General features: G+C 41.8%; 1 protein-coding gene across 3 annotated transcripts in view; it reads right to left on the bottom strand.

Annotated features, from left to right (window-relative positions):
- The window catches only part of LAMA4 (laminin subunit alpha 4), a 142,281-nt gene that overhangs the window by 76,789 nt on the left and 39,935 nt on the right, over positions 1-25,557 (bottom strand). For 2 of the 3 annotated variants that reach the window (XM_055535140.1, XM_055535139.1), the window contains exons 4-7: positions 18,909-19,033; positions 14,195-14,275; positions 2,690-2,904; positions 646-741 (exon numbers count right to left, since the gene is read on the bottom strand). In XM_055535140.1, the coding sequence (XP_055391115.1) occupies positions 646-741; positions 2,690-2,904; positions 14,195-14,275; positions 18,909-19,033 (517 nt within the window). The remainder of the gene's footprint in view (positions 1-645; positions 742-2,689; positions 2,905-14,194; positions 14,276-18,908; positions 19,034-25,557) is intronic. The other variant, XM_055535141.1, reaches the window with a different exon arrangement.

Raw genomic sequence — 25,557 nt, 5'->3', positions numbered from 1 at the left:
AGATCCCCTGGAGAAGGGAAAGACTACCCACTCCAGTATTCTGGTCTGGAGAATTCTATGGACAGTATAATCCATGGGATCCCAAAGAGTTGGACACGACTGAGCAACATTCACTTTCACTTTCATGATTTGAATGACAGGCGAGACAGGAAAGAGAGAAGGCAGCTCCTTTTCATAAGGACTGAATATTATATTACTGGTGCCACTTCAGATTTGGAGTGATCTGGGGAAAAGCACTTAAATATCTGGATATATGAGTTTACCAAATATTGTAAAGCATTGTCTATGGATTACATTATCTGAGGACCTGAAGAGATAATATAGGAAAAGGACCTAAAATGAACTCAGTCATTGGCAACTGTATTTCCAACTTTACCTACGAAGTAAGATGTTGAACTTAAAGACTTGACAAAAATAATTTTTCTAAAATAGAGCTGTTTAAATGCAACCTGCTATTTGCCAATTGGAATCAAGTGGACTGAATGTCTTTTGCTTAGGGTCCATTTGGTTGAGGCACAGACAGGGTTAAAGCCAACGGTGGGACTCAGTTTCTAGCGAGGGTGGGATTGCATAGATCTTCTTAATCCTACACCTGCAGCATATTAGAGAAAGTGGGGTTAGTCAATCATGTACTGTTATTTTTACTTATGGTTGGGCAGTCCGTGCCTGTAGGGGACTCAAAACCTTCTTCCAAGCACTCTCCGGTTATGCTGTCACATGGGCCTCCCCCACAATTGCATGCTGTGGGAAACAAAAACAAGAGATTAGGGATTCATTTTCTTAATGCCTAAAGTATCACAATGTTTTGTGGTTTGCAGAAACACTTGCTATCAGTATATAATTCTTCAGTGGGGATTAATTTATATTCTTTCTTAAGATCATGAGGAATACATGATTTAGGGATTACTTCTCTTACCCAATTAAGCCCCAGCTTGGTGAGACTTTCAAAGGTGATCCTGGGCCAAAAGTAGATAAATCTCAATGTTCTAGGGTTCCTTCCCCAACTTTTTGAGATTCTGACATGACTCTGCAACTGCTTCAGTTTAAAAAGATCTGGGTCAGTTTCACAAGGTACAAAATGATCACAGAGTCCATCATTCAGCTGGAATCCAAGTCATCCTTTTATCGCAGTCAGATTCTCTAGTTTAGTCCAAGTCTAGGTTTGATTACTGCCAGGTGTGAGGGAGTAGCCGCCCACTAGAAGCAAGTGAGGGGACCCAAGAGCGATTCTTGGCTCCTACAGGGCTTGACCCTTGACAAGACTGACTCCAAACCTCCCAATGATAGCTACCAATGGGACAGCTGGGAACAATGTTGTGAAAAGAATTAGGACCATATTTACATGAATTTAGAAGACTTGAGAGCCCATTATTAATCTATTGATAATTTTCAAGAATGCTTTTTGGGGTGGAGATTAATTTTTAATATTTATAAAGGATTTCTTCAGTTATGTAGGCTAGCAGTAAGCTGGAATAGAATTGTGAATTTCCTCCCACCTCTTAACTGTCTTTACAGAATAATCATAAAAAATTGGCTTCAAGGATAACATACATTTATTACATTTTGGCTGTTAAAATGTTCCACAAAATTCAGATTTATGAAACAATTCAGCAAGGTCATGCATTATTGCTTCCAACATTAGCTTTTTTTCTAAGAGTGATCTGCATCCATGCCATTTAAACTTAAGTTTAGTCAATATTTTGAGAATCAGGATGCCAATGTTTAAGTCTTTGGCTTTGCCAACCCTCTTTCTGAGGCCCACTTCTTTCTAGTCTGACTGGACACAGTGCTCCTCTCCTCCCTCTGTTATTCTCAGGGTTATGCTTCTGTGCATACAGCTTTCCTGGAGGCATGGTTACTTTTCTGTGACTTCTGCAGATCATATTTGTTTTCTTCTCAATTTCAAACTCTTCACTTCTTAAAAATCTCTTTAAGTGGAAACCTGTTTCAGTGAGAGTATCTCCAATTGAAGCAAGCCACAAGAGCACAATACCTCTTCCTCAGTTTTCTTCATCTCAAAGGCACATAAAAGGAGGAATACTCAGTCTCAGCCTTCCTTTAATCCTGCAGGAAGGCAATTTAACTTTACTTCTGAAGAGCTTCACTCTATGAGGTAATTTGGGAGAAATCCCAAATAAAATTGGTACTTTTCAGTCTAACTGAAGTCTATCCAGGAAGATACTATCCCTGAAATATTTTCTCTGATAATTTGAAGAAATAGGGGGATGAAACTACTCCTGGATTTGCTAATCTATTTCACTGAAATGCTAACTTTTACCAAATATAACTAAAAAGAAAGACATAGTTTGCAGAGTAAGAAAACTGATGTGAACCACGCAAGTTTTCATTCAGTCCTCTGGTCAATGAGAGGTTATCTGCAGAAGTCTGATTTACTTCTTTGGTCAAAACTGGAAGGACATGAAGATGGTAAGACAAAAGGTCACTGGTGTTAAGTGTCTCATGGTTCATTCTACCCATGAGCTCAGTTACACTAGTCGTGACAAAAATATCTACCCCTATGAATATGGGATGCGTACCCTGAGATTCCATATTACCCTGGGAAAGTGTCAAGGGGGTAACTGCAGTATGTCCCCAAGAGAAATCCACCTGAACCTGGCACTGACAGAGAGCCTGCTCCTGTCACGCGTGCGCCCGTCGGGTGGCTGCAGCAGTGTGCACAGCACTGTACCTGCACAGTTCTTGGCTCTCCTCGCATCTCCATAGTACCCAGGCGCGCACCGTTCACACTTGAATCCAGTGGTGTTGCGTAAGCAATTCCTACACTGGCCAGTGACCTCATCACAATCTTCAAAGATCAGGTTAGGATCTGAATTCCCACTGCAGTCACATTTCTTACAAGTGCTTCCGATCAGCAAGGGGTTTCCATAGTAACCAGGAGCACATCTGAAGGGGAATCACACGTTAAAACTTGAGCATCCATAGTTTTCTTCCTTTTTGTCTTCTTTCCTACCTAGAAGAAAGTATAATGAATTTCTGGACTGTTCTCCCAGAATTAATCCCCCCTCTCCATTGTGTTCCAGCCTGTTCAGTTCAGCAAGACCTTCAGGCGCAGGAGTGTCTGGCTATAACCAGTTTGCGGGCGTTTGTGGGCACACCCCAGTGACTGGGATGCACTGCTGCCGCAGGATGCTGGTACTCGATATGCTAAAAGTGGCCATGGGATTTGCCACTAGGGCACAGCTAAGAATTGTTCTGGACAAAATTCTAATAATACCTTTACTGAGAATCACTGGTATATATTCCACCTTGCCAGAGTGATTGTTCTGATAAACTAAACCTGAGCCAATCAGTGCCTGGCACTGTCCCAGTCAAAATGGTTTGGCACAGGAGTGATTCAGTTGGAGTGGAGCTCGGGCTCTTGTTTGAGGGCTTTGTGAAGGCATTCTCTCCATCCGCAGGTGAATAAAGAGGCAGGCAGCACGACCGGCTCTGGCAGCCACCCTGGGACTGAAAGAAGACAGTGTGGAGATGAAGCAGAGGGCAGAGCTGAGGGAGTCCCACAGATAAGTGGAGTTGGAGCCAGATGGCCATTACTCTGTAGGTTTTAGATGTATAATAAGCCTACAGAGGCCAGATACCTAGCTGCATTTGTTGTGGGGGCAGAGCTGATGCCTATGGTCATGCCAGCTGGCCCTTAATGAAGAGAATCCAGCCCAGTTGGAGAACAGAGACTGATATCTTTCCAGCCTTTGCTGGCTTTGCCAAGTTGCGCACTCTGGGTGGGGCTGTCTCTGCCCAGAGGAAAAATGCCTTTCTTTACTGTTTCCAAAAGGTAACCTGTAGGCCAGCAGAAGCCCTGCTGAGCGTGATGGGACCATAGGCCTCATCTGAGGGGGCAGGTGCTTCTCAGCTCCTATCAGCTGTTTCCACAGGATACCTGTGAGGGAATGATCTGTCCTGTAAATCTTACTGTTTTTAAAGGAAATGTTGAAATTTGGATTTGTATGTGAAATCTCAGTTTTTAAAGGTTGCTTCAAACTTTGTAAGAATACGGTTTGAGCCAACATACACATTTTCTGGCTGGCTGTTGTCCCTGTTTTGCTGTGGACCCTAAATTGGTGTTGAAGACTGGCTAAGGTGGGCTGAAGCAGCTTTGGGAGTGGCTGGAAAGAACGTGCAGTTGCACCATCATGGGACTGAAGGTTCGGCACAGGAGTTAGTTTTGAAGAGAGAGAAAAAGGAAGAGAGCCAGTGAAGGTTTTCATGTGTGATAAAAGTAATAGTGAGTTAAGCCAGTGTTGGCAGCAGAGTTCAGGATGGACTGTGGGCTGGAATAGGAGACCAGGGTTGGGTGGGGAGGGCCTCGGGTGGAACCTTGGCCTTGGGAGTGGAAAGCAAGACTTTCCAAGGAAACCAATAAGACCCAGCCAGTAATAATAAGACACCACATTTTTAAAGGCCTCCATTTAAAGCAAAAGAATTATGATTCAGAACATTTGAAAAACAGAGAAGTTAAAAAAAAATCACACCTGTAATCCCAAGACCTTAACAAAATCACTGTTCACCATTTTGCGTATGTTTTCCCAGGCTTTATTCCTGTCTCAGTTTTTTGATGTAATCGTAATGATGGTGTATGTTCAGTCGCTTGCATTGCATCTCATGGCTTCAACTAAGTAAGTTTATTTAGTTACCACAGACACCCAGGAGGGAGGGCACCCAGGCCTGGCATTCTGAGGTTTAGAGGCTAGTTTGATTTCCCAGTCTCGCACAGCCAGGAAGTGACAGCATATGACCCAGACCCTCTGACCCTGATGTTCTTTTCTTCACTCCACCCTGGATCACACTGCTGCTGCTTTACATGAATGAGTGAATTCCACCAACAGAAGGACAATTCATGTCTATTTTGTGTAAGGCATGGAGAGACAGGAAGAGGAAAAACACACAGCCTATGCACTGAAAGAACAGGAAAGGAATTAGGCATAATTATACAAACTCTAGATACCGAGGACCATGAAGAAGATAAGAATGAATGTTAAGTGCCACACAACCCACAAAGGGGAAACGTTTGATACATTTTGTTATTCATACTCATGTCTCTGTACCTCTAGTTTACAGGCCCTCTGGTCCCCAAGTCAGCATACATCATTCCTCTGTGGAACTCACGGCTGGATTGAATTACTATCCTGGGCTGCAGTCCACCAAACAGAATATTAGGATTCTTAGGCTCACTAAAATGGGATGCGGATCTGCCACCTCAGTGTGCAACTGGGAGCCTGAGGTCCAGGAGTGAACGGACTTGTCCAAGCTCACAGAAGCCAGATGCCAGTTACTTTCTTTTCTCTGTTTGATTCCACTGTTTTTGATCTCCATAGGCGGTCTCCTGGTTTTCTACAAGAGAAAAACCAAACTCTCTCTTCTCTAAGTCAGAATCTCAACCACAGTAGAGACCTACTTTGAGTTACTTTGAATTTCAAGAACATCTTTTGGTGGCAGTCTCACAGGCAACTCTAAAGTCACAGTCCCAACTTCAACCCTACAGATGTTCTAGCCTGAGAACGCAAAGGTTTTGTACTAAGCCCCCTCTGACTCCAAGTTCATAGATGAGAAAACCAGACGATGAAGAAGCTGGATGACTGGTTCACCACTACACGGCTCAAGCATCGAGTGGGACTCCCAAGTTTATACTCTTTCCAGTCCACAAGTATGGCATTAATGAGTCAACTAATTAACCCATTAATGATGTAACAGGTGAGTAATTAAATGCTATCTGTTAATATGCCTAATTCCTGCCCTCTAAGAGTAAATTACAAAGGATACAGAAGGACCAGGAATTGGATTCAGAGTCAGCACTGGAGTCCAGGTACCCAGGACTGGTGCACTTTTATTTGCTCCTGTAATTTCATTTCTAGTTATACTAATGACTTTATTCACTCAGAGAAAATAGAGCTGATAAATATACAATGCAAATGAAAAAACAGTGACATATGAACTTTGTCATTTCAGTCAGTGATCATATCATTTGGCAAAATGAGGGAAAAAAATATGCTTTTTGAAAAAAACATTTTGGTCAAAAAATTTTTTTTGATGAAAAATTATTATTTGGGGAGTTTTTGTAGTGTTTTCCCTGTCCTCTGCTCTTTCTCCTTTGCTTCTCTTCCCAGGACTACATTCTAGCCCTCACTGAATGCCTTTATCAAAGGTACCAAAATTCCCAGCCCAGGTGGCACAAAAGCTTTTCTGAGGAGGACATGGCTCTATAGTCATTTGGGTTAAATTAAACAAAGAAAAAAAGTATCTGTTACACAGTAGGTGCCAGATAAATGCTCTCCACTTCTCTACGAAAGACTGGGAACTAAAGCTGCTGCTGCTGCTAAGTCGCTTCAGTCGTGTCCGACTCTGTGCAACCCCATAGACAGCAGCCTACCAGGCTCCCCCGTCCCTGGGACTCTCCAGGTAAGAACACTGGAGTGGGTTGCCACTTCCTTCTCCAATTCATGAAAGTGAAAAGTGAAAGTGAAGTCGCTCAGTCGTGTCCAACTCTTAGCGACCCCATGGACTGCAGCCTACCAGACTCCTCAATCCATGGGATTTTCCAGGCAAGAGTACTGGATTGGGATGCCATTGCCTTCTCCAGGGAACTAAAGCTAGGGAAGTATAAGTAACCCATTTCAGGTCACAGGGCAAGAATCCAGAAATGGAGCAGGCAAGAGTAGGGCTTATGAGAAGAATTTTGTACAGATAACAGGTCTGACAGCTTAAGTTTGAAAAACATGATGCCTGCATAAAGAATCAGACTAAATCACCAAATCATAATATGGTGCACGTTCAGGCGCGTCTGACTCTTTGTGAGCCCATGGGTTGTAGCCCTCCAGGCTCCTCTGTCCATGGGATATTCCCAGCAAGAATACATTTCCTACCTTAGGGGATCTTCCCAACCCACGGATCGAACCTGAGTCTCCTGCCCTGGCAGGCAGACTCTTTACCACTGTGCCATCTCGGAAGCCTGAATCATAATATAATCCTCAATAAATGTTAGCTTCCTCGTTATTACTTTTTTTCTAACTTCAAGGTCATTATCAAAATCATTGTCACTTTCATCATCATGGTCTCTGATGATATTATGTTCAGCCTTTCCTGTTAGGATTTTCAGATTCCCTTAAATTTACTTTAATTTGCTCCATTCTTCTTTCCTGATCCTTAAGCAATAAGAGCCACCTAATAAATCCTCATATGGTTTCAGCATGTCTCTCAATCCCCCAAAGAGCTGAATGGATGAAGGTACACTGTTAAAGCTGCCACAAGAGACAATATGGACTACTTAGAGCATGGATATCATATATTTTGAGTAACTGAAAACTCTTCATTGAACAATGAGGGTCAATTGTGTGACCTTAGATTAAATCTCCTCAAGGATCTGAGTCTCAGGCCCCTCCATCTTTAAATAAAATGTACTACTTAGGAGCAGAGGGAAGGTCACTCTGAAGGAGAATGAGATTCAAAACTCCTGTCCATATGATTGTTCATTTTATAATTATTTGCATCAGAAGATAACTTACATCTGCAACCTCTATTCAATTCTGGGTCTTTGATTTTCCAGGCATGGGGTGAGAAGTAGGGTGTCAAATGGTGCAAGAAATATCTGACTCTTGTCACTGCGTGGAGTCTTTTTAAAGGAATAATAAAAGTTCTGGGATTTTTAGTAAAAAAAATTTTTAAAGTTTACATTACTGAAACAAATGTAACTCAGTGCCTACAATATTCTAGATACTGTAATGGGGGAAGAATGGAGAGAGACATAAATAAGATACTACTGTTGAGAAGCTCACAGTTCAAAGAGATTTTTAAAAATTGTTTGACTTTGAACAAATGGCTTAACCTCTCTGTGTCTCACTTTCTTTTTCTGTAAATAAGGATGAAAATGGTATCTCATAGGATTTTTCTTTGAGGTTTAAATGCATCATTGCCTGCAAAGAAAGTGCTGACAACAGTACCTGGCATACAATAAGCACTAGTTAATATTCCTGATTATTTTTACCATTATCACCATGATCATCATCTAAATGCAACAATATGTGGCAGGCTCTACAGCTGGTGTTAAGAGCAGCAGGTCCAGTGTGGGGAGTTTAAATTATCAGGTGAGAAAGGGCTTTGGGAAGAGATAGGCAGGGCCCAGAGTAGGCTAAATAACTCAGACCTTACTGGGAAGACCAGCATGTTTGAGCTATTTTGCACAGTACTAAAGAGGCTCATGTCTTTCCTATTTTAGACCAGTGTTGCTCAAACATGTATGTTGTATGCATCCTTGTGAAAAGGAAAACATTTATACAGACTATCTCTTCCAGTGTTCGCTTAAATCATCCTTAAATACTTCAAAAAGAAAACTAAGTGTAGCTCTTTATGTCTATGACTCTTATATATCTTGAAAAACCAGAATACATTTTCCAAATAAAACACAACAAAACTATAAAATGAATCAAATTCAAATTAACAGCATAATTCAGGCAACAGATGATGTTGTTGCAACTGAATGACCATTTACAATGTGAGCTGGTAGAGGACTGTTTGACTGCAGCATGCATGACCTGCCCTGTGCTGTGTAAGGACTCAGTTCAGTTCAGCTCAGTTGCCCAGTCATGTCCAACTCTTTGTGACCCCATGGACTGCAGTTTTCCAGGCTTCCCTGTCCATCACCAACTCCTGAAGATTGCTCAAACTCATGTCCATCGAGTTGGTGATGCCATCCAACTATCTCATCCTCTATCGTCCCCTTCTCCTCCCACCTTCAATCTTTCCCAGCATCAGGGTCTTTTCCAATGAGTCAGTTCTTCGCATCAGGTGGCCAAAGTATTTGAGTTTCAGCTTCAGCATCAGTCCTTCCAATGAATATTCAGGACTGATTTCCTTTAGGATTGACTGGTTTGATCTCCTTGCAGTCCAAGGGACTCTCAAGGGTCTTCTCCAACACCACAGTTCAAAAGCATCAATTCTTTGACGCTCAGCCTTCTTTATGGTCCAACTCTCACATCCATACATGACTACTGGAAAAACCATAGTTTTGACTATATGGAACTCTGTTGGCAAAGTAATGTCTCTGCTTTTTAATACACTGTCTAGCACCCCACTCCAGTACTCTCGCCTGGAAAATCCCATGGACGGAGGAGCCTGGTAGGCTGCAGTCCATGAAGTCGCTGAGAGTCGGACACGACTGAGCGACTTCACTTTCACTTTTCACTTTCATGCATTGGAGAAGGAAATGGCAACCCACTCCAGTGTTCTTGCCTGGAGAATCCCAGGGACGGGGGAGCCTGGTGGGCTGCCATCTATGGGGTCGCAAAGAGTTGGACACGACTGAAGTGACTTAGCAGCAGCAGCAGGCTGGTCATACCTTTTCTTCCAAGGAGCAAGCGTCTTTTAATTAAATGGCAGCTGTCACCATCTGCAGTGGTTTTGGAGCCCCCCAAAATAAAGTCTCACTGTTTTCATTGTTTCCCCATCTATTTGCCATGAAGTGATGGGACTGGATGCCATGATCTTAGTTTTCTGAATGTTGAGTTTTAAGCCAACTTTTTCACTCTCCTCTTCTTTCATCAAGACACTCTTTAGTTCTTCGCTTTCTGCCATCAGGGTCATGTCATCTGTGTATCTGAGGTTATTGATATTTCTCCCAGCAATCTGATTCCAGCTTGTACTTCATCCAGCCTGGCATTTTGCATGATGTAGTCTGCATATAAGTTAAATAAACATGGTGACAATATATATAGCCTTGACGTATTCCTTTCCTGATTTGGAACCAGTCTACTGTCCTATGTCCAGTTCTAACTGTTGCTTCTTGACCTGCATACAGATTTCTCAGGAGGCAGGTAAGGTGGTCTGGTATTCCCACCTCTTGAAGAATTGTCCACAATTTGTTGTGATCCACACAGTCAAAGGTTTTGGCATAGTCAATAAAGAAGTAGATGTTTTCTGGAACTCTTTTGCTTTTTCTATGATCCAATGGATGTTGGCAATTTGATTTCTGGTTCCTCTGCCTTTTCTAAATCCAGCTTGAACATGAGGAAGTTCATGGTTCACATACTGTTGAGGCCTGGTTTGCAGAATTTTAAGCATTACTTTGCTAGTGTGTGAGATGAGTGCAATTGTGCGGTAGTTTGAGCTTTCTTTGGCATTGCCTTTCTTTTGGGACTGGAATGAAAACTGATCTTTTCCAGTCCTGTGGCCACTGCTAAGTTTTCCAAATTTGCTGGCATACTGAGTGCAGCACTTTAAAAGCATCTTCTTTTAGGACTTGAAATAGCTCAACTGGAATTCCATTACTTCCACTAGCTTTGTTCGTAGTGATGTTTCGTAAAGCCCATTTGACTTTGCATTCCAGGATGTCTGGCTCTAGGTGACTGATCACTCCATCATGGTTATCTGAGTCATTAAGATTTTTTTGTATACTTCTTCTGGTATTCTTGGCACCTCTTCTTATTATCTTCTGCTGTATGATGACTCAGTTTGCCTCAGTGTCATGTCTTTGGACCTCCAGCTGTCTGTAATGTCTCACTGACACACCATCAGCCATTAGCTCTGAGGCAGATAGATCCTCCTCTATTATAACATGGTACTACAGAATGTATAGAACATGTTTCAGTGAACTTTTTTCCCTTCGGGATTATCACTGAAATAAAACACAAAATTAAGAAAAAACTCGCTGAGAACCCATGAACCTCCACAAATATTTCTGAGGACACCTGTGGCTCTTGGGTCCCAGTTTGGGAAGCACTATTTTATAGTTTGTGGGTGTGGTATCAAAGGTTGAAACAGAGCAGTAGTTCACAAGCCAGTGAGACGATTGCTGTGAGAACCCAACGGGGAGTCAAAATATGGGTCCCCAGCCTCACCTGAGAGGTCTCTTTTCAGTGGGGCATGGAGGGGTTTAGGCAGGGCCCGGGAATCCAAAGGTTTCCAGGAGATACATACACAAAGTCAGACTTGAAAACCTTTGATTAAAAGATCTCTAAGTGCAGAAACACCCAGTGCATTCTTGTTTGGACGAATGAGATAGCCATACAAACCAGCTACATATTTTGAAAAGATCTTGTGGGCGGATTTGAGTTTACAAATTAACTGAAAACATATTAGATGAAGTTTAACTGGAAAAACTTAACAATCTGATGATTAAACTCAAAACAGAGACCCCCCTCCCATCAGTTCCAGAGTCAAAGAAATCACAAGCAGCTGAGGCCACCTCCTGTGAGATGACCCAGCCCCTATGGGAAGGAAATCTCTCCTTCCACTACAGTTGTGAAGAGCCTCTGCTAGCCTTCTCTTCGGCGTTTCCTTTTTTCTGTCTGGCAATCAATGCTTTTGAGGTTTGTCTCCTCCCCTAGCTTTGACTTCATTGAGGACAAGAGACCGTATCTTACCTCCACTCCACCACAATCTGTTTTCGTGGTCATTTCTATTTTGAGGAAGAGTTCCCTGGATTATCAGGTCAATTTTTAATGTAAAAGACCTCAGTACATTCTCTTTAAAACAGCAGGGTGTGAAGAAGGATGGACAGGAAATATGAAGAAATTTGCTCTAAGTGATCCTCCCCTAAAGCAGATGAAAGGTCTTGGAAGAGACGCTTACTTCCAGCACCCCTGTAGATGTAGCCTCCTGTCAAAGAGAATCTAGTCAACAGATTAACCATTTTTCTCCTCCATATCAGAAGTTCATCTAGCTCATTAATCATCATCGTTTAAAATAGGACACTCTTAGGAAGACATTTGGGAAAAGCAGAATGGGAGAAGAATACAAATGTTTAGCCCAAACTTTCCAAATCCTGGTTCACCTGCAAAATGATAAAATATGAGAACCTCTAGGGGTAGTTATGAGGCTGAGGGAGGACGTAAGAGACAATCATAGTAAAGGCACCATTTCTAGTTAAGGAAACTGAGATTTAGGGAAACAAGCCAACTGGTCCCAAGCACGCATTATGCCAGTGGTGGAAACAGGACAATAGGCACAATGACTCACACTGTCACCAGTAATTATTATTGAGCATTTATTAAGTCCCAGGTGCCATACGAAGAACTTCACAGTATTCCTCACACCAGTCTTATGAGGTGGGTATTTTTCATTTTTTTCCTTTCTAGGGACGTGGAAATTGCCACATAGAGATCAAATAACTTACCCAGGAGAATCACAAAGGGATCGCAAAGGAATCCAAAGCCGAGAGATGGACTCAGCCAGGCTGACGCTACATCTCAGCGCTTTACTTCCACCTCCCAAACTGGTGCTCTCCCCTCCATCCTATCAATCCAGGTCCAGCTAAGCAGCAGATCTCACTGAGCCTTGCTGATTAATGCCAGGTTCCAGGAGCCTCCAATGTGTGCCAGGGGATTTATCACCCACAGCTCCACGTCTGAGGGTACATGCTGTCTTGTGCCAGGCCCCCCACTGTCGCCGACAGAACCCTATCCACACCCCTGTGTGATTCTGTAGAACTGAGCCCTTGGGGACCAGATTACTTCACTTCTGGGGGAATGTGTGTTCAGTCAGCAAGACTCTAAGACTATTAATTCCCCTCTCAGGAGCCATCCAGCACCCATTAGCCAGGAATATTGCTCAATCCTTATCAGACGAAACTGAGTTTAACCTCAGACACTGATGAGAAGCTCCATCCCTGGCTGATGAACAACCTCTCGCATCCCTGGGGAGCCAGATAATGAGTAAATCAGATGGTTCATGTTCCTGGGCCCCCACATAAAGAAATACAGAAAAAGCGTGTCACCAACAGTCATCAGCCGAAGGTCGTCTGATCATCTCTAGCGGTCCCCCTAAAGGATGACTTTCACATGGTCTCTTAGCTTTCATGATCCTCTTCCCTTACAGTAAAAAGGGGGAAAATCCCACAACTCTTTAGCAAAAGAATTATCCATATTTTGCATATTTAACAATTACAATAACAATCTCCTCAAAATAGAGATTTTCTATGTTCCATAGACACTCTGGCTTTTTCAAAACAGTTCCAGAGCTACACTTTGAGACATGGAGGGTGTTTTCTTTGGATGTGAAACGGTAATTAAGGTTTACCTTTTGAACCCTAGGCTGAGTCTGTGAGCCCCACCAGGGCAGTAGGCAGTGTGCTGTGTGAAGTGAGCACCCCACGGCCGTGGGGACATGGGACTAGACGTCTGACCCGTCTTTTCTGGCCCTTCCTTCCCTGTCCTGAGGACACCACGCATCATTTTGCTGCCTAAACACATGGGGAGGCCGACGTTAATGGCATTTGTGTTAAAAATAAGAAGGCCTCTCTGTGAGACTCTTTTAGTGAAAGCCCTTTTAAATTAGAAACCTGTGAGCAGCTGAGGGAGGATGGGAAATATCTTGCCAGAAATCATTTGGTGGGAAGCCGTGCAATCTAGTTTGCCAAGTCCTTTCCTGTTTGAGCAAAGCCCAAAGCAACTTAAAAACGTGTTAGGTATAAATACCAAAAAAGGCATTCAGAAAATCCAAACTCATGGAATTACTTTTCAGGAGAGGAAATGGTATAAAAAATAGGTTAAATAATAGGTTTGTGCCTTTTTCAATGTATCACTGTTAACTGACCAGTTAATAAAGGAATGCCTGAAGAAGTCTTTCTTTCTCCCTCTCTTTTGGACATTAATTATTGTACTACTAGTTCTCAGTGAGAGAGAGAGAGAGAAAGGACCGTTGCCAAAACCATCTCTTCAAAATACAGACATTCATTTTCCTCTTTCCTTACCCATTTATCCTGCGATGTAGCTATGGACACCTATGGAGCATTCTTTTTTTTTTTTTTAAACTAATTCACTTACTTTTGACTCCACGGAGTCTTTGTTGCTGCTGGGCTACTCTCTAGCTGTGGTGCACAGGCGTCTCCTTGCAGTGGCTTCTGTTGTGGAGCACAGGCTCTAGACAGCACAGGTTTCAGTACTTGTGGCACACGGATTTAGTTGCTCTGTGGCACGTGGGATCTTCCCCACCCAGGGACTGAACCCGTGGTCCCCTGCATCGGCAGGCAGATTCTTATCCACTGGACCACCAGGGAAGTCCCTAGGGAGCATTCTTATAGCTGTATCTACAGCATGGGGCTTGGGAAAGTTCCCCTAAAGGGTTCCGAAATGCTATCCCTCATTGCTTCTTAAGACCTATTGAATGAGAGCATGGCAGAACTGATGAATGTAGGAAACAGGAAGTTTCCTTTTACTATCACAGAGCATACGGGTGTTCAGGAACCTACCTTTCACAATTAGGTCCAGCATAGTTTTCTTTACAAATACACCGAACAGCTCCGTTTTTCCTATAGCAGGACTCTGCAAAACTAGAATTGAAAGAGAATATTAGAAGTCAATTCCATACATCACTGAAGAGGCTGTCTTAATTTTGATTAGATCATCTCTACGTTGGTCCCCCTCAAGGTCAAATGGGTGTGATTACTTGCTTCATTTAAATTAAATCTCCCTCCTTTTAGGAAAGCTTAGAATATCAGGCTCAGACAGAAAGTGACACACCACTGGTGACACCATTTCTGTCTACCTCATTTATTTTTCCATAGAGGCATTTCATTATTTTGACTTGAAACAGTGGGAATTTGTAGAACATCACATATATTTGTGTGTGTGTGTGTGTGTGTGTGTGTGTGTGTGTGTGTGTGTGTGTGTATGTATTTAATGCAAGTCTAAACCACATATTCCAAAGCTGGATACAAAATAAGCAAATTTTACCTGTGATTTTAGATTCATATGAGAATTTTCTCTTTTTTCCATCACTTTCTGTGATGTTGAAAGTTTCCCTCTTTTTTCCTGCATTAGCTCTCTTTCACTCTTCAACGTCATAAGCCAGTTCTAAACTATGCTTTATAATCTCCACAGAACTTTAATTTCTTTCATGTGTGCCTTAAGGGTTGGGAATAAAGGGTGCAGGGACTGGCTCAACTGACCAAAGTCACAAAGCAAGTACTCAAGCGAAAAATAGGACCCACAGTAAAAGGATTCTAGTCCATGAAACCCTCTCTCTTGATTCTTCTTTTTTTGATAATAAAAAGTAGGACACAGAACAGAAAACAAACAAACATTGTTTCAGCAGAATAAATATTTTAATTATCAAGGCAGGGAAATGGAGTATTACTCTATACGTTTTGAAAATTCTACGTTGACAGGAATCTATCCCTATGAGGATGGTATACAAAATTTTAAAGACTTTTAAATTAGTTTTGGCTTAGGTAGTGTACAATCCATGGAGCGTGACCTGCTGTTCTCACATTTCTGCATGTATCAGCAAAGACCTAATGGTCTTTGGAGGAAAGCAAATGGATATGTTTGCTTTGTGTGAATACATTTATAAAATCAATCAGAAAACAACATGTGCTTCTCAGTAAAAGGCAGTACACACAATTTATTTTCTCTAGCAGTTTGGTTAAAAACACTCCAATGAATTACATTTCTTTGGCATTTATCCTTTATTTTTCTTGTTCTTATTCCTCAGCCTCCTTAAAGAAACACCATCAGTTAAGCCTCCAGAACATGCATATTTCTTTGAAGATGTTCCACCCAGTGGCCCACCCATGGCCTGAAGGAATGAAATATCTGCCTGGAGTTATCTTCTTTGAGCTAACGTCCTACTGTTATGAACAGATGACATTTCCCTTACTTGGAGCAATTATTAGTAGACATGGAGGATGTCTGGCCAAACCCCAAATAAATAACTGAGCTCTGTGTAAATGCACCCTGGGAACAGCTATGTGACCACTGGTCTTGGTGGAGGGAGACTCAGGGGCAGCAGGGCCATCGAGAGCTCCTTTTTTGGTTTTTCATCAGCATTAACTGTTTACATTTTGCTTAGGCTAAAGTCTGTTTGGAGCTAGGGAAATGAAATCACTGCGCCTTTCTCAGGCCACACTAACCACCATGGTGCCCTTTCCAAGTGGAAGGGAGTCATGCTTTTGAAAAACCCTCAGGGAACTTAAAGGAAAACAGACTCAGCACTGTTTGTTTGCAAAACTCCCTCAAGCATCACTTGCTTGCTTTCAGATGTGGCTCTTGTAACTGGGGATCCAAATCCTGGGTCTGTAGGCTCAACTAGTGAATCTTTCTAACGGAACTGAGATTCCACACATGGTGCCTTTCTGAAAGCTCAAATAAAAGTCCTGGCACTTTGATTTTTATAGAAAGCAGCAATATGAATGATTTTTATAGAAAGCAGCAATATGAATTTTAAGAAAAGCTGGAAGAGGCAGTGGGGAGTCTGATTTTATATGATATTTGATTAGTATTTGAGATTAGTTAACTCAGTCAATAATAAGGCCAGATCAAAGACTAGCACTTTATAGGATCCAGGCCAATTTGTCCTATTCTAGGATTGCAGACTACTCCAAGCTTTTTGGAGCCAGTTTTCTCTCCGAAGGGATTCAGGAAATAGAACTATTGCCACTACAGAGAAAGCAGATCTCTCCTACCCTTCCCCATTCCTCCATACTCTCACATATGTTCTTTACTTACAGCTTGTATATTTTTGCTTTTGTGTTAATTTTCAACAGGTTTTTTCATCTCAAATCTGTCCTCTAGAAACTTCAGCTTTTATATCTATGAATATCTGTGAATATGTACCCAACTGCACAATCCATTCCCTAAGTCCCTCAATTGCTCTTTTGAACTCAGATCTACACACACAAGCAGAGAAAGAACATGGGTGGAAATGGTATTTCTTGGTGCCTATGAAAGTACCTCTGTTTTCTCTTTTAAGACATGAAGCTCATTACCCGACTGGCAAGTTTCTGCTTATTTTATTTAAAAGCATTAACAATCTTCAAAAGAGCTTCTTGATGAACTAAGACACTGGATAATCTGTCTCATAGATAAAGAGGTCATATGCTTTAGAAGCGTCAAAATACTGTTGTAATCTGATCTATTTTAAGGAAGGCAGGAGTTTTTGACCATTCTATTCACAACTGTGACCAACAACCAGTACATGATTGGCACGAAATAAGTGCCTGATTAATATTTAATGATTTTACGTAGATAAGACTTCTCAGCCAATGAGGTTCCAGAAGCCTCATATCTCAAAGCATTGATGTCACATAATTTAGATAAGTAATTGTCGTATGTATGGTGCAAAAAAGTACAAAAGTCAGACAACACAATGAAGAATTTGGGATTACCTTTCTAATTCATCTGTTAGTTTCTAAAGAAACTGCAGCTCTAATCTTATAAACCTGCTTTGAGCAGATGATGCTATATAACAACTTTGTTCATGTGGGAGAATGAGTGACACTTGTTATTAGAAAGTTGGAGGTAAATATATTAAACAAAGTAACTATACCACGGTAAGGGAATGGCACATTGAACACACCATCAGATATGGTTAAGACTCAGGCTTGAGAGCAGAATATTAATGAACAATTAAATAATATATCTTGATGAAACAAAGGGAGCTCATAAATCAGGACATGCTTGAATGAATAAAAATAACAGAACACAGTGTTTGAGTTATCCACTCCCACTCTCAGTACCATCCATTCTGTACACATTATCAATATCACTGAACAGGAAAAGTTACAAAGCAAGGGCTAAGGCAGTTTAATGGTTTCTAAAGAAAGGTTGGACTGTAGAGCTTTTGACTTCTTCACTGCCTGCCAGACTCACCAGAGGCTCTGAACAAATCACAAGCGATGAGGTGAAACGTTAGGTGACATTGGTGTTCAATAAGGGGAAACAGGGGGAAGCTTGGCTGTCACCTCCTTTCTCTTTCTAAGAAAGTGTGTGGGATGACATTACTTATATGTGGAATGGAACATATGACACAAATGAACTTATCTATGGGACAGAAACTGATTCACAGACATAGGGAACAGACTGGCAGTTGTCAGGTGGCCTGAGAGGGGTGGGAGAGGGACGGATTGGGAGTCTGGGGTTAGCTGATGCGAACTATTATATATAGGGTGGATAAACACCAAGATCCTATTATATAGCACAGGAAACTATCTTCAATATCCTGTATTAAGCCATAATAAAAAGGAAAACAAGAATGAGAGAGAGAGAGAGAGTGTGTGTGTGTGTGTGTGTGTGTGTGTGTGTGTGTGTGTGTGTATGTGTGAGAGAGAGACAGAGAGAGAGTGTGTGTGTATGTAAGGCATTCAGGACTTTTTCTAGTTACTTTATATGCATTATTTAATCTTTACAACAACTATCAAGGAAATATTACATCCAAACAATCAGAAGAGCACCTGATACAGAGTATGCAAAATGTTGGAAAACTAAATACCATTACATCATTTTAATTCTACATTTAATTCTACATTACATTCTACATTTTTAAGCCAATAAAATGGCTAGCCCTGACTTGACTACTGGATTTATACATACATGTGCCTGAAAAGAATTCCATTATTTCCACTAAGATGTATGCGTATTGTCTTTAACTTCTCATTCAGGAAACACAGCCAGAAGTGAAAATTCATCTTCTCAGAAATCTTCTATGTGCTGACTGGTCTAAAGCACTCTGTTTATCTATGCTCTATTTCTAACTGAAAATCCACTTTGCCACATGTAGAAAAGGTCTGCTCTGTGAGTTGGAAGAAACTACTACTGCTGAAAACACTGAATTATAATGTCTGTTGGCATCACTATTTGCAATTTCTCTCGGTCAAGGGACAGCAGAGAAAAAATGAGCCTAGCCTTGCTTATAAAGCTTGGGGAACTTCACTGTGTCTGTGATGTGTCCTGCAACCCACCCCCAGTATTCAGGGAGCAGAGTCATCACCTATACTGCAAGTGTTTAAGTTTTCCTGAAAGTGGATTTGGGCTAGAAAACTTTCCTGTATCTTTTCCAATCTCATTACAACAGGAGATTCTCAATTTTGATTGTACAAAACCCCTAGAACTCTGTATAGGGAAAAGAAAGAAAAGAAAAACAAAGGGGACAAGCAGTAGAAAAGGCTATTTTCCTTTAAGACTTACTTGGCAACATGAGGCAGGGGGCAGGGGCATGGCTGGCAGAACCGGGGGGGCCCCCTGATGGCATCTCCAATATAACCATCTAGACATTTCTCACAGTGCTCGCCTGTTGTGTTCCGCTGGCAGTGCTATGAGACAAAAAGATAAGAAAATTGACAAGGGCACACAAGAAATTTTATACACAGCAAATGTGGGAACCAAGCAGTATTTCAAGCAAAAGGGATATCGGGCCTGACAAAACAGATGGTGTGTAATGATACTTACTGGTCAGCACAGAGGAGCTATGCTGGGCCCAGTGGATGCTACCAAGTGTGAACCCTGGGAAGACTTCTGCGCTTGTGCTGGCAGCCTGGGGGCGCTCTTCAGAGTTGGTGTGAAGAGCAGATTATTAGTCATTTATTTTAATTCAGAATGATGATCAGAATGATCAAGCTCTGAATATCCTGGAAGCATCAGTTTACTGACCAGGAATAAATATGAAACGGAAAAAAAAAAAATCCCCTCCTGGTAAACACTAGGGGAAACATTTTAAGAATTTATGGGCTCAGAAGAATAAAATGTGTCCAAGTAAAGTATAAATGGACTAAAAGGTAGATAAAGAATATTCTGCTAATGGGCTGGTATCTCATGCAATGATATACAAGAAATAGTAAGCTGGTTTATTGTGTCATTCTTCCATTTATGGTGGGGATAATTGGAAGAAAAGCTCACAATAGTTGATTCTTCTGCCTAGAATGCCTGTTTATGATTCAAGATCTGCACCAGGCCTTTGAGAGCTTCAGGATTCCTTCCTGATGACCCCTTCTCGATCCTTCCCTCCTTCCCTACACATATTATCATCAGCTCCGAGCTTCGAGTGGCAAAGTGGTAAAGAACCTGCCTGCCAATACAAGAGACATAGGAGACGCGGGTTCAATTACTGGGCCGGAAAGATCCCCTGGAGTAGCAAACAGCAACCTGCTCCAGTATTCTTGCCTGGGAAATCCCATGGACAAAGGAGCCTGACGGGCTACAGTGCATAGGGCTGCAAAGAGTCGGAGGCAACTGAGCAGGGAGGGACACCCAGCCTCAGCAGTGCTTCCCCCTACGCTGTCTCTCAGTGTTGCCCTGCCGTCAGCTTCAATGGAGCTGTACTCAGCAGCTGTTTGTTGAACTGGTGGATTAATTTCTCACTAGTCCTCTGTAAGAGGCAGTGATGCAGGTCTACTGGTATTTTCTCCAACTGGACTAGACTAGATCACACAGGGCAACGCCAGTAGCATGACGATGTTTTCATCTTTATATTCACCAGAGTGTATAAAGTTTGAATAGGCTTTTCAGTGAAAAACTGTATTGCTAGAATTAGAACACCACTGAAGAGACACCCTACTGTTTGAGCAATTCCCCTGGTAACACCTATGCACCAGAACTTTAACAGTTAACTTTTTTCAAACAGGGCTCTGTGGAGGAATCTTGGGAAAGGCAAGATGGAGGCACTGCAAACTTAACTTTGAGCTCTTTATTTTGTCTCTACATTCTATGTTGAGGCTCAAAATAAAATAATAGTGAAGTCCTGCTCTAAACATTTTATGTGGATTAACTAATTTAATTTTCATAATAATAATTTCATAATAATAATATGAATAATTTCATAATAATAATTTCATAATAATTCTAAAAATAATTCTATTTTTTTTCACACTTTACAAAATGAATAGAGATACAAGGAGGTTAAGCAAATTGCCCAGTGTTACACAGATGGTAGGTGTGTCTCAAAAGTGAGATTTCAGCTCAGGCAATCTGGCTCTAGAAGTTAGGCTGGAAATTCCCGTATTATACTGCTTCTCCAGTGTGTTGGAGAAAAGGTTCCTTTCCCAAAAAGTCATAAAATGACTGCACTGGAAAGTGTCATACTGTTTCGCTAACAGCTTGGACTTCAAGCGCCACACACTAGACAGAGGGCCACAGCTATCATGGTTGAACGGTCTTTAGCCAACTGATCAGCCATTAGACATGGCCATGAGCCACCTTTGACTGTTGATTAGAATTATGTTAACAGAATAGGATTAAGAGGCTAGTTCAGGACACCTGACAGATGAGAAACTGAAAAAACAGAGTGTGATGTGCAGACAACAAGATGTTAACACATTTTCCTCACTGTTCTTAACACTGCATCACGTGCTGAGTGAATCTTCAGCAAATATTTGTTGAAAAGAAAGAGGAAGGCCAAAGTGGGAAAGGGTGATTTAGTATCTGGAGCAAGTACAGGAAATTAACATACACCCAGAGCCAGCTCAAAATTGGTGGCAGTCTCTTATCCCAGGGAAAACCAATGAGCCCTGTCCAACTACCCAGAATTTAAGCCATAAGCAGGGCTTCCTAGGTGGCACTAGTGGTAAAGAACCCGCCTGCCAATGCAGGAAATGTAAGAGACATGGGTTCGATCCCTGGGTCTGGAAGATCCCTCTGGAGGGGGCCATCGCAACACATTCCAGTATTCTTGCTGGGGCAATCTCAAGGACAGAGGAGCCTGGCAGGCTGTAGTCCACGGGATCACAAAGAACTGGACATGACTGAAGTGACCTAGCATGCAGCACAAGCCATAAGCAATCTGGCAGGGCTACTCTAGAGTGGGGTCAAACTAGTCCGAGTCCTTGTTGGACAGATGAAACCCATCTGTGCAGAAGAAAACAGGCCTGTTGTAAGATGTCAGACCATTCTTTGTGACTCCATGGGTGCTTTGGCTTCCTTGTCAGGGCCCTATTTCTGCCATGGCAGCCACAGGGAGCAATTACCTTCAAGGGCAAAGCTTCTAAATCACTATGACCTCTAAGTGCTCAGAGTGCAAACACTGACTTTAGTCATCAGCCTTCTTTTAAAGAGCTTGCTATGAAATTTCCTAAAAGGTAAATGAAGTACACTCTGTGAGATTGGCAGGGACAGGGCCGGCAGCAGGGAGAATTCCCTAGCTCTTCTGGTTTCTAGATGACTGAACTTGAACAACTCAGTTGACTTTTCTAGGTCTCTATTCTCTGTCTGTAAAACAAAGATCTAGCCGAGACAGTATACAATGTTTCTTAAATCTTTTACTCTGAGACTGCAAATATCCTTTACCTTAATTGTTCTGCCATTTAAAAACCAGAAAGAAAAAAAAAAAGAAAAACCAGAAAGGAAAAAAATGACAATCAGTTCAGTTCAGTCGCTCAGTCGTGTCCCACTCTTTGCGACCCCATGAATTGCAGCACGCCAGGCCTCCCTAGAGGCCAACTCCTGGAGTTCACTCAGACTCACGTCCATTGAGTCAGTGATGCCATCCAGCCATCTCATCCTCTGTCGTCCCCTTCTCCTCCTGCCCCCAATCCCTCCCAGCATCAGAGTCTTTTCCAATGAGTCAACTCTTCGCATGAGGTGGCCAAAGTACTGGAGTTTGAGCTTTAGCATCATTAAAAAATGACAATAATAAATAGTATATTGTTGTTGGGAAAATTTTTAAAAATTTAATTTTTTAATAAAACTGACCTCACTTAAAAATGAAAAAAGCATTCTGAATCTTTGGCCAATGGTTAAGAAAGCTATGTCTGGAAATCAATCACAGATTAGGTGTCAGGAATGACATCTGGGCACCAGCTGTGTCTCCTTCATGTGAGAAATGGAGTCTCTAGACACCTGGGCCACAGCACCAATATAAGGTGAGAAGAAAGCCTAAAAGGATCAGGTTAGTGGCTGGTCAGATGCTTCATGAGTCACTGTAGTCTGTCTAGACTTGTGGTTCTCAAAATATGTCCAGGGAGATGGCAGAGAGAAGCTCACTGAGGCTGGAATAGAAATCCTTGAAGGATTTTAGAAAAGGGGATGCCTTGATTAAGTTGTTTTTAAAAAATATCTCCATTGCTAGTGAGGAAGACAGATTAGGGAAGGAGAGTCTGGAGTAGGGCATCATGAGTAGCTGGGAAGGTGTTACTAGTAGTCAGGGAGGGATGAATTAACATCGGGCGGGCATGAATTAAGACAGTAGGATGGCACAGAACAGAGGAGGCTCTCTCCTAGGTTGAACTAGTAGGATTTGGTGTTCAGCTAAATGTTGGTGAAGAGAAAAAGGAAGTTGATGAAGCACGAAGGACATCTAAGTATGGAGGACTGGCAGAATGGTGCTGTCATTAACTGAGGTGGGGAATACGTAAGGAGAGGCACGTTCAGGGTTGGGAGAAGGAAAAACAACATATAGAGAACTTATTACCTGTCTTGGTTCTCATCATATTATTATGCTAGAGGCACAAAGCACCAGGGGACTCCACTGAGCTAGCCATCCTTAGAATCCTTTGCACATGTAATTTTATGACTTTATTTCAAAACTTTAGCTAGCAAGGAAATAAATCACTATTTGCAAAATTTGGGCTTTTCCAAGCTTGCAACAGATTGGAAAATTGTCAAGATTTTAATGTAAGAATTATGCTCTCGATTTAGATACTGATTTTATGCTAAGTCTAAGTCACTTCAGTCGTGTCCGACGCTGTGTGACCCTATAGACAGCAGCCCACCAGGCTCCCCTGTCCCTGAGATTCTCCAGGCAAGAACAGTGGAGTGGGTTGCCATTTCCTTCTCCAATGCATGAAAGTGAAAAGGGAAAGTGAAGTCCCTCAGTCATGTCTGACTCTTCGCGACCCCATGGACTGCAGCCCACCAGGCTCCTCTGTCCATGGGACTTTCCAGGCAAGAGTACTGGAGTGGGGTTAAAAAAAAAGTTCCCTATTACTCAGTTTCGTCTTTCTCTTTGATACCTAATGAAGGTGTTGGTTTACCGATCACAAATGTATAGTCTTAAATGGACTTAGATTGGTTGATTTTGGCTTTACACACGTAAAGGAGAGTTTGAAAGTCACAAGAAAGATGCTACAGAAATTAGAGATGTAAAATCTTTGCTTTCCTGAATTAGGTTTTAATTAGGCTTTGGGAGTAATAAAAAATTCATTCGCCTTAAATATGTTGAATTACTTCCCTTTCTCCATTGTGCTTAGGGTGAGGTAGAAGTTCATCTGAACATCAATCTTTTTAATTATAAAATTATTACAGACAGTTGTAGAACACTTGGGCAGGTATACTATAAAGCGAAAAGAATAAAATAAAAATCCATTCACATTTCTACCAGCCAGATGTGAACACTTAACAGCTTGATGGTTTTCTCTCTAGGTTTCAATTATGTTTTTGTGGTTGAGTGGTTTCAAATCTATTTTCATTCAGATTTAGCTTTTTTTTTCCCCCTGAAATTCTGGCACAGACCTCGAAATTTCTTTATCTTTTTTTTTTTAATTGTTACTGAGCAAGTGGGGGTTTCTGCATATATTTCTGAAGCTCCCATGGTCCTCTTACTTTGAATTTCATTACATTGGTCACATCCACAGGCATTTTCAACTAGTGTTCTGCCCTACAGCCCTTCAGTCCACACAGTGGAGGCCACTTAACCCAGATCCTAGAATAGTATCAGGCAGATAAGTGGTACTCAAAAAATGCTTTTTTGTTAAGTGGATAAATGAAATCAACAAATCAATTCTAGTCAAAAGAATCTAAGGAACCCCGTGCAAGTGGTGAATTTCAAGTCAGATTTTCTCCACCCTAGTTCTGGTCAGCGGGCTCCATGCTTTCTGCTAATGATGAAGCACCGGTTCTTTAGGTGGTAACTGGCCTTAGTCATGACCTCTTCTTGGTTCTCTGTACCTAGCCTCTAGAACTGGAATAAAGTATGGGTTATTAGTGACCAGGCATTCCCATCACTAGCCATCTGTCTGCTCTATTTCTACACCTTAATTCCTTTCTCATGCCTCTTTCAGGTGCTTTCCTAGAGAATCTGCCATGCCCACTGGAGCTGCCTGGCCTCTGGGGCTCTGCCTAGCTGATTCTGCTGAAACCCCAATGCACCAAAATTCTGATAAGATGCAAGGCCGCCCTTTGAAAAGACCATCAATACATATTGGATTTCGTTAGTTAAGCCACTTTTCATTTGGCCACCTTTCTGCATTTGAAGAATTGCCAATCCTCTTGTAAAGAAATCTCTTAAGTTTTTTGGTGTGTCTAAAACGGTAGCATAACTTTGTCTACTCTCTGTATTTTATTGTCAAATGGCTTAGTCTCTTAAAATCAGTTTGTAAAATACAAGATTAAATTGAAACTGAACATGGGAATGGAGGGAGAATTAAAAACAAATAGGGGAAGACAAGACAGAGGCATTATAAGCCTTCAAAATAAAACGAAACAAAAGAAGCCGTTTGTTTTTGGTTGCTTATGGAAGGTGGGAGAAATGAGTTAGGTCAGGCAAACTGTAAGAACTGACTGAAACTCTGGTGTCCAGAGTGAGCTGCCAGGTGTTAGGAGGAGCTGAGAATGAGCTGGGGTTACAGCTCCAACAGGGCAGGAGCTGAGAAGCTGGCCCTGCTTGACCAGCAAACTGGAACAAGGATGACAAAGGAAACAGAAAAATATGAGTTTGATTCCAATGTGCCACCACAGACAATGTATTTGCCAACTAGGTAACAACATATTCTTTTTATATTGGCAAGCCTCTTCCGCTTCCTCACTTACATTTAGTGTTAGTCACTCAGTCGTGTCCGACTCTTTGCAACCCCATGGTCTGCAGCCCGCCAGGCTCCTGTTCATGAAATTCTCCAGGCAAGAATACTAG

Source organism: Bubalus kerabau, chromosome 9 (assembly GCF_029407905.1).
Source record: "Bubalus kerabau isolate K-KA32 ecotype Philippines breed swamp buffalo chromosome 9, PCC_UOA_SB_1v2, whole genome shotgun sequence".
NCBI lineage: Eukaryota > Metazoa > Chordata > Mammalia > Artiodactyla > Bovidae > Bubalus > Bubalus kerabau.
This window is presented reverse-complemented; position numbering and strand designations above follow the sequence as displayed.